We start from the raw sequence: 10,445 nt of genomic DNA, 5'->3' as shown, positions 1-10,445 counted from the left end.
ATCTTTGGAGCCGTGTACTATGCCTTCTATTTTGATGGGTGATAACACTCCTGTTGAGGTGTGTGGGAGAGGGTCTGTTGATGTTGGGGTTGGCACATTCCATGATGTTCCTTGTGTACCCTCATTGCCAACTAATCTCCTATCGGTATACTAGATCACTCACACAAGTTTAAGCAAGCGGGTTGAGTTCACTCCTAGTTCAGTGGAGATATGTGAGTTGCACAATGATTCTACAGTTGCAGTTGGGAGAGCAGATAATCAGTCACGACTCTATATGTTTTCTCACTTTGTTCCTGATCCTCCTTTGACTGTTTTTCTCACTCACTTTAATGATGTGAGCAGATTATGGCATGAGCGGTTTGGCCATCTTAACTTCCACTACTTGCATCAACTTAACCAGCAGAGCATGGTCACAGGGTTGCCTTCTACTTTGACATTGGGGTCACTTGGAATACATGATAGATCTTCTAATGGGTCAGATTCACTTGAGCTGTCTTCTACCTCCACTTCTGATGCAGAGAGTGATTCAGAGGACTCACCTCCTTCCTCTCCTAGTCATCATTCATAGGTTGATGATTCTCCTCTAGATTCTCCATCTTTTGGTCCACTTTGGGCTAGACAGACCTTGCAGTTTGCAGGTGATTGGGTTGGGGATCCATTAGACACCAAGCAGACTCGTTCACAATTCCAGGATGCTCTGCATATCTTCATTGCTACTACCTCAAATCCACAGTCCTTTCATGAGGCTTCTAGTATTTCTGAGTGGGATACAACTATGCAGGAAGAGTATAGTTCCTTGATGAGGAACCACACTTGGGATCTTGTCCCTTTTCCTAAGGAAAGAAAACTTGTTCGATGTAAGTGGATCTACTGGACAAAATTTGCAAGCTTTGCTGGGGGTGCGGGATGCTTCATTTTTTGGGAGGGCCTCTTCCTCTCACTTGGAGTCCTAATTTTCTTTGGGGAGTCTCTTTTCTCTCTCTTTTGGGGGAATTTTATGTACATGGGTACCTCATCAGGCTTGACTTGCCGAGACCCATTTCTACATCCACCTAAGCTTTGCTTATGGGGGGGTGTTAGTGTAGTTTTTTATTTTTCCTATTTTGCTAGGTTTTTTCTACACTTTTAATAATCTTGCTTAGGTTAATAAAGCATGTCTTATTAGGTGAATGGTTGTGAGGTGTCACCTTCCTACATGTGAGCATCCATTAGCTATCTTGGGAAGATACTTTGCTATCTTTAGTCTAATAGATGGTTGCTCCTCATTGGTTGGTGTTGCCACCTCCTCCCTCTTCCTAGCCTATATAAGCATGCTACCTAGCTTGTATTTGCATCTCTTGTTTTTGCATCCTCTTAATGCTATTTTGCTTCCAGCATTTGCATTACTCTCTTGGAGACTAACTTTATGATGCTATTTTGATTTTGTATCATTTGCATTCATAGTTTAGATATTTATTCTTTGCACTAGTTTTCTGGGTTATTAATCTTATCAGATTCTAACTAAGGTTTCTTTATTTTCACAAATCTTACCAGTATATCATTTTTTAGCACTACAAATAAAGTTGCTTTGTTTCCAAATCATCCGGTAGGAGCCAATGAAACATTCCAACAATAAAATACTTCCTCCTACCCCACCATATAGGGAGGGACTAGAGTTTGCACACAACCCTTGTTTTTACATGTTTAGTGTATTTAATTTTGATATAAGATCAAAGTGAATTTAAGCATCTTTATGATAGATAACCAAAACATAACAAATCCATAAGAAAAATATGCATTTTGAAACTGTATGGAATTAATGCTAAGCTTTACAAAAGATTATACATTTTTATGCCAAGCATGAACTTTGATTTCATTAATTAAAGTCTTTCTGAATTGGGAATATCATATAGTTAATAATGACATAGGGAAGTTATTAAGCTTAGAAATTTCTAGAGAGAATTTATAGTTGTGCCAACTCTATTGTAGTCTATACTCATCACATTCAAGTAAATATTGATCTTTGCAAGGATTTACATAACTATAGACAAATATGATATAATTTATATCTCTCTTGTAAACTTCTTTGTACCATTAATCATTATTACAAATATTTCCATTTAAGAATGTTTTGTCCATAGTTTCAAATAAAATAATCATAGTTATAATTATAAGCTAGATACATTGGTTTAAAGATTGCCAATATTGATTTTATAGTTATTCATAGAAACTCTAGTCATACAAAATGGAAATCAATTATTAAAAATTAAGAAATTTTTTAATGGGTTGTTTATTTTTATTCTTAACAATGTGATATTTATAACTTTAAATGTTATAAATCAAATTACCACATTCCTTTATTTTTTGAAGGACTCTAAAATAAGTAATATTGACATTGTTTGGGATCATTTAATAAAATTTATTAGTTATTTTAATTATATCTAAAAATAATTTTATTATATATTTAATTAGATTAGATTGAGAAAACAATATTGAATTGTACACAATTGTACTCTCATTCAAAAATCTTCACATTTAGCCAAAAACTATTATCTCTATTTGATGGATTGTGATATCTTCACTTTCAATTGAAAAATCCATAGTAGAAAGAATTTAAAAAATCACAAAATCTCACTTTAACAAAGATTCTAATTTTGTCAATAATATCTATTTAAAAATTTTAAGAAAATTATGGTTTTGTTAAAAATTATCTATTTAGAAATTCTAACAACTACCATTTACAAAATTCTAATAGCCACAAACTATTATCTTTGAAAATTTCTTACTAGAAAGAATTTAAAAAAGCATAAAATCTCACTGTAATAAAGATTCTAATTTTGTCAACAATGTCTATTCAAAAAGTTTAAGAAGATTATATTTTTGTTAACAATATTTATTTAGAAATTCTAACAACTTCCATTTATAAAATTCTAATCTTTAATATATTCAAGAAGATTATATTTTTGTTAACATTGATATCTACATCACAACTGTAATGGGGAGGTCTTGCGTTAATGCATAATAATAATTAATCTTCACAAATAATAATAAATAATCAAGGCTTCTCGCGATTACCTATCAAAAAACAATATCTATTTAGAAATTCTAACAACTTCCATTTATAAAATTCTAATCTTTAAGATATTCAAGTGTAAAATATCACAAAAAAGAAGTATGCACTATGGAGTCCAATCTATAAGCTTCTCTATTAAGCTTTAGTTAATAAAGAAGTCTCATCTTTTCTTGACAAACAATTACCACCCACACAAAGATGAAATGACAATATAGAATCACAATGTACTATTACAAAAATATTAAATTAATTAAATTTTTAAAAAAATACTATTTTTATTTTTAAAAATGTTTAAATCAATCAATAATTCTTTCCGACAACTAAGAGTTAAAAATATGCAAAATCCATTATTTTAAATAAAAATTTAAAAACTATTTTATCCTTACATAGTGAATTGGTAACATTTGTTCTATATTAGTTAGATGGGTAACCTAAAATTGCACAATCAAAATACATAATTGAACTACAAACCCAGTACTACTCATCATTGACCATCATGTGCAAATAAAAGGTGCTAAATAGCAGAATGTATGTTTGCACGTGACATGACATCTTTTAACATTTATGTCACCCGAGGTGCAAACATTTTGCTATTTAGCCATTTCCCAAACACAATATGGTGTGCAAAATCATAATCCTTAGCTCATTCCTCCATGTCATCATTTTGAACTTTCAGTGTCACTCTCACTCTCACTTTCACCCCTCTTCACCTTCTATATCATTTAGTGTCTCCGACACAAATAATTATTCAAATTTAAAAGTTTAACCTATCTATATGTATCTTTATACACATAAAATTGTATTCTCTAATATATTAATTAATATAATTTTTTTCAATTACCATGATCCTCACACCTTCTTACATAAATAAAATAGATCTAAATTGATATTTCTCAACATATGATTTCACCTAAATATGTTTAATGTATCCACACTAGTCATTACAATCTATTTATTCTAATATTTAAAAAATATATTATTACTTTTACTTATTGTATTGTAATATATCATCTTTAAGAGTCCATGAAATTTTAGAGAAAGCACTTAGTTTTCATATTAAATAACGTTAATAGAAAATGAAAAAGACATTTTCAATTAAGTAGGGGAAAATTGAAAAAGAGAGAAGAAAGGCGAAGGATGTTCTAGACGTTTCTACAAAGAAGCTGATGCTTTACCGCCCACTCCATATAACAACTATATCAGCGGCTTCAAGGGTTTAGTCTCTCAGATCATTCGCTTAAAGTTTTTAGTCTCTTGTCATTTTGAATCATTTATCATTTCTGTGTTGAAGGGAAACCAGTGGCCGTATCATGGCGATGGATTTGAATGCGGATTTGGAGGAGCTCCGGCAATTACAGTCAATTGCCAAGAGGCCTAGAGTTGTTTCTTTGCTTTCCGGCGAGATTCTCAACTTGGAGAAGGTATGCAAAACTCCCCTTTTTAGCACTTTCTTTCAGGGGTTGTATCCAATGTTTCTTCAATGAATATTATCTACACAGGCCATGGTTAACCCTCATTATTCTCTTCTTTTACAATACAGCATTGAGTTTTCAGATAGTATTTAGGCCATTTTGTAAGTTAGTATTTAGTCGGACTTAGTTTCATTAAAAGAAGACTTGCTTAAGGGGAATGCGTAGGGTAATGATAAATTTGTATTTAGTAGGACTTAGTTTCATTACAAGAAGACTTGCTTAAGGGTAATGCCTAGGGTAATGATATGGTCAGGAGGGAAATATTATGTCTCTCCTTTGCATATTCATTGACGGCTCACTTCTCAATTATGAATCAGAGTCGTAAGACATACAGAAAATAGAGCGAGTAGATTCCCTCAATGTTTATTTGTTTACACTAGTGACATATTTTTCCCTCACATATCCTGGTATTTGGTAATAATCACAATGCAAGGGGATCCTCCTGTCTCGCACAGTACTTTTAATCTTTTTCAAGAATTTATTAGTTGGACAGAGGAAGGGCAGTTATAGTCTGCTTTGGGCTCTTCACCAAAGTTACAGACCCCGATACTGGTTTTAGTTTGGTTTTTTGGGGGTTAGGTTTACAAAGTGCATAGGAAATGTTTGAAAGTCAATTTTCATTATAATCCTGAAGCAGTTATATTTAAATTCTAAATCTTAAGAAGTTTTGTATCAGTAAATAAATAAATATATCAACAATGAGAAATATGATATGTTGAATTATGATAAATATTTGTAAAGTCATATTCTCTTATAGAGTATATAAATATGGATATTTAAATTTAAATCAGAAATAAGAAATATATTTATTGACATTAATACATATATATTAACATATTTTTTTTCATTTCTATAAATATAATTTTTAAATGAATAAGTAAGAAATATAAAAAATGTTAAGATGAAATACGTAACTGTAAATATATTATCCCTTTGAAATTTATTGAGCCCCAAGTGAAGGCCATGCAGCTGAAGTGGAATATCATGCGAAATGATGGATGCCAAAGCCCTGCTATTTAAAGGGGACAGCAAGCATATGCCTTTCTTATTCACAGGGTGAAATGCTGCTAAACAAATTTTAAGTGTTGTATAGCTAGAATGATGAACACAGTCGTGATTGTCAGTTTATTTTTTCATTTTCTTCTCATTGGTTGTGAAATTTGCAGGTTAGAAAAAATTGAAATATTAAGATCCAGCGAACAGAGAAAACCCACAAAACATTACAATTACCAGAGTTTGCCGCAGGGGAAAATAAGTAAAGCAAAAATAAAAATAAAAATAAAAATAAAGAGTTAATCACAAGATGTGTGGGTTTGTTGAATTTGGTCTGGGTTTGCCTGGGGTTTGACTAACCCACAAACCAAAACATCCCTCTTGTCTGACTATGCCAGACATGGATCTGGACATGGAAGGGGAGGGAACATAATAAAGATTTTCACCCTATAGAATCTTTCCCACTAATCAGACATGGATCTAGGCATAGCAGGGGATGGACTGGTCACATAGCTTTCCACTCTTAAGAGTTTCACATAGCTTTCCACTCTTAAGAGTTTTTATCCATTGACTAAGTTAGTAATCTTTTGGATTTTCAAAGGAATTTTCTGTGGGTTCATTCTGGGTTTCAATAATAGAATATCCATTTGGAGGGTTTATCTTAAATTGCTCACAGATTTTGGTAAATTTATTTCTCCATATTTGCTACGGTTTCTATTCTTTTGTTTTTCTTTTTTGGTTTTTATTTAATTGGCTAAGTTAGTAATCTGCATTTTCAAATGAATTTTGTGTGGCTTTATTTGGAATTGGAATAATGAGGATTCCAATCGAGATAGTTTGTGTGAAATTGCTTGCAGATATTGCTAAATGTCACTTTCATCTTGCACATTGGTACTGTGCTTCTGTCGGCATAGAATGCTGCATTTGATTCCCCTAGATTGCAGACAGATTTACTGCTCCAAATTAAAAACTGTTTCCTGCTTCTGACTCCCCAAGTTTATTCATTTCTCCTTCTGCACTTCATTTATCTGTGTCATAAGTTCTGAATAGGCGAGAAGACAGTCTGGTTACAGGGACAATTCTCTGGGAATTGGGATTTGAATTGATTTGGCTCTAGAATCACGCGGGAGTTAGTTCTGTCCTGACATGTTTAAAATTGGCATGGAATAAATCCAGATGATTCTAGGGCACAGATGGCATGTCAAAGATGTTTTTATTATAATTCTGGAGCTCAGTGACCTCCATCGTTCTACAGCATTTTGTCCTTTTACTTCTGGGCTTCCGAAAAGCAGTAACAAACCTTCATTTTGTTTTGTAATTTTTTAATGTGCAGCAAAGGCTGTAGGAGCACCAAGTGATGACAAATGTATTGTGATGTGTTTGACATGCTACAGGAAACATGCAAACATCTGATTATCATAGTGTTCAGCAACATATTTCATATATTTGCTGCTCAGTTGATATACTTCCTCCTGCCTTTTGGATCCTGCGGTATTGTTTCCTGCTCAATTGACAAATTTTCTTCCTTTTGCTGCATCAACCAGCCTTGTTATATTTGACAAATTCATACAATCTTACAACTAATGACTCGTAAACTTCTATTAACATTTTTGAGCTGGAATCAAGTGAGGCCTGTTCAATAAAAAGATTGTAATTAGGTGCTCTAGAATGGTCTTTAGAACCATGAAAAATATTTGTGGGCTTTGCTGGTTGATTGATTCTGGGATTTTTCTAATGGTCATCTATCTTACAAACCCCACTCCGGAGAAATTACTAGTAGATCTTGCCATACACTTTGGAGTCTCTCTCTTAGAAAGCCACTCTATAGAAATTTATAGTAGATCCTGCCATAGGATTTGGAGATGCTAAATTTTAAAAGCATTCCTTTCTTGACCCTAAGTTAAAGGGAGTGGACAATTCACCATCTAGGATGGCCTCCCCTTACAAAATCACCCTGTTCTTGAGTGTTAATATGTGAAGGACAGGCTGGAGCATATTAGCCATCATTTTAGAGACATGTTAGAGTTATATATAGAGACATGGGTGTGGAATTGTTTTGGACTTTAAAGGCCTAGCTTCTGCACTCATAGGAATCAAATAATAAATGACCAACCAACTCAAAGATTATATGCTTTTATGAGGGTTCCTGAACTCTCCATTGTTTTGTTTTCATAACATCAAAGCCTATTTACAACTAGCTTTACTGAAAGATTTAAAGAATCAATCAGGGAAGCCCTCAGGCCATCTAGCTTTATTCCTGTATATTTCAATAATTGCTTTTTCTAACCTACTATTGCAAGACTAGTTGAGTCAGACACTGATTATGTCTTTTTGTGATGATATTAGGATCACTGGTTAAGGATGCTTCCTGAGCCTCCTCTTTACTCTACGCATGCTCTGTAAGGAGTTACTCAGAAGAATCTAGCAACCTCCTTATTAATCTGTTTGGTGTTGTCCAAGCTCCTCTGTGTTCTCTTGTTTGTTGTTATCCAAGCTCCTCTTTGTTCTCGTGTCATGATTTAATTGAGTGTTATTGCACAGTGGAATCATCTACGCAAATATTCATTAAATACCTGCTATAGTGGAGGAAGGCACAGTGTTTTGTGCTATATGGAGAGGGACTGGTGGAGGTTTGTGATGCTTAGTGGGGTAGAGCTGTGTTGCATTTCTTCCAGACCTTGTGAACATATCTACTTGTTAACTTGATACATCAAATCTATTTTACGACTCTTGTTTGGACATGAATCAACTTTCAAGTTCTATACAAATTGATATTTACTTTTATATAGTTGGAATTATAATGATGATGTTTAATAAAATTTCTTTATTACCACATTATGATTCTTTATATTCTTAAAAAATAGAATGCTGTCCCTTATACAGCTGAGGTACTAGCAGTGGAAATTTCTGACATCTATCTATTTTTTCCCTTTTCCTAATAAGTCTTAGAAACTGATCTTTTCTTTTTACTTTTTTCTATTTACTGTTACCATGTGATAGACTCAGCGTGCAGCAGAGGAAAGCAATCAAGGCAAAGCAACACCCATACAAACATCCACTGCAAGAACTTCAGATATTTCCTACACAACAGTTGGATCATTTAGCTGGGATCAAGAAAATGATAAAGTCAAGGTGAATTATCAGGATTTTTACTTGTCAAGCTTGTGTTGTTCTGTTTATAGACTGCAAAGTCTGAGGCTTGTAATTGTATAATATTTGTGTATTTCTAAGTGATTCCTGATGCTATTAAATCTGCTGTTTTATGCAGATATACATATCCCTAGAAGGTGTAAATCAAGAGCAAGTTGTGTCCAATTTCCAGCCATGGTCATTTGATGTCAAATTCCATGACGTTCAGGGGAAAAATTACCGGTATGCAGTGCCAAAATTAAACAAGGCCATTGTGCCAGAAAAATGTCGCCTCACTGTTAAGCCCCATCGTGTTATCATCACCCTTCAGAAAGCTGAGAGGGGTAACTGGCTAGATTTATATTTCAAGGAGGATAAGGTTGATAACTCTCAGCTCTCTTCCTAAATAGTTCTGAAATTTTGTATAAGGCTTATTTCTCTAATGAAATTTTTGAGCACATAAAGAATCTTTAATCAAGGTTGTTTGCATTTGAGATTCTAAGCTGTATTCATTGCGGTCTGTGCAGCTGAAGCCAAGTCTTGAAAGTAAAGCAGACCCAATGGCAGGAATAATGGATCTAATGAAGGTAAATGCTTTAACAAATAAGATAATTATGTTTGTTGCAGGCATCTATAAATTACATATGTTTTATTGGGGAAGGGATTTACATCACTCATCAAGAAGAGAAAATTTAATTCTTTTTTGTGTAATTTCTGATTATGCCAATTTCAGATTTATAAGATGTTCTGAGTTCATTTTTAAAAACTGATTATAGCGCAGGAAACCATTTTTCTCAATTACAACACGTGAATTTCTCATCTATGAATTGCATTCTCATTCCCACACAACACTGCAGCACTTGTTTTTGAGTTTTCTCATCCAATTTTAGCTACAAGAACTTTTTTGATTTGCTTCTAATCAAAGAAAGTGTCCAGACCTATCTTAGTGTGTCATTATGGAGAGGCTTGGATGATTTGAGTTTGCAATTCTAATTTATCATCTTATTGTTCCTCTGTACAGAATATGTATGAGGAGGGTGACGAGGATATGAAGAGGACCATATCTAAAGCATGGAGTGAAGCACGGTCTGGGAAGAAACCTGATCCACTAAAGGGCTATGGCAGTGATCTGTAGCTTCTATAAAAGTATCAATATAAAGTTAAGAGTGTTTTTTTATGGCGTGACAAGGGAATTGAGAGCTGTTAAACATACTTGGTCCTGTTTAATATAGGAGAGGAGCAGGATTTGTTGTAGTATACGGATTTCACATTGTAATAGGTTTTGGCTAGACCCGTTGATGATTATTGAGGATGCAAGCGGGTCTGTTACTTCTTAAGTAGTGTCTGAATTTAAGAATTTACTAGAGCAATGCATTACTTTCATTGAGTACGAGCCTTCCAAAGGTGGATTTTTTTTTCAATTTGATTTCAATGAGATATTGTAAGTCAATTATACAAGAAGTACAAGTATTATGCCGAATGATGTTTCTAGGTCTTGACCTAGCAATGTTACATGCAATCCAGGCTAGTCTTTTTTGTTAGGATAACTTGTTAATTTTGAAAATTATGTAGATTGGACTATGTTAAACTGAGTTGGCTTTCCATTAAATGAACATTATGATCTGGATAAATCAACATTACAATATGGGTCACTGGATTGTGGGAGATATTTTGTTCTCAAGCTGCAGCATCAATGTACTTATATTCTTGTTCCATCTGTTAACCTATGAAATTTCTAGGCTAGACCACATAATCAAGTGAGATTTATTTCCATGGAGTTGCCATAAAGGTAACAAGTA

General features: G+C 33.6%; 1 protein-coding gene across 1 annotated transcript; it reads left to right on the top strand.

Moving 5' to 3' along the window:
• The first annotated feature begins 4,278 nt into the window (after window positions 1-4,278).
• On the top strand, window positions 4,279-10,187 carry LOC149567413 (uncharacterized). The gene is made up of 5 exons (XM_089820591.1): window positions 4,279-4,473; window positions 8,518-8,649; window positions 8,786-9,025; window positions 9,174-9,233; window positions 9,668-10,187. Exons 1-5 carry the CDS (start codon window positions 4,363-4,365, stop codon window positions 9,779-9,781), a joined length of 657 nt encoding a protein of 218 aa, XP_089676717.1. The 5' UTR covers window positions 4,279-4,362; the 3' UTR covers window positions 9,782-10,187.
• Window positions 10,188-10,445: the final 258 nt, after the last annotated feature.

This window comes from Cupressus sempervirens, chromosome 3 (genome assembly GCF_028749045.1).
Source record: "Cupressus sempervirens isolate cs-2001-9-10 chromosome 3, ASM2874904v1, whole genome shotgun sequence".
Lineage (NCBI taxonomy): Eukaryota > Viridiplantae > Streptophyta > Pinopsida > Cupressales > Cupressaceae > Cupressus > Cupressus sempervirens.
This window is presented reverse-complemented; position numbering and strand designations above follow the sequence as displayed.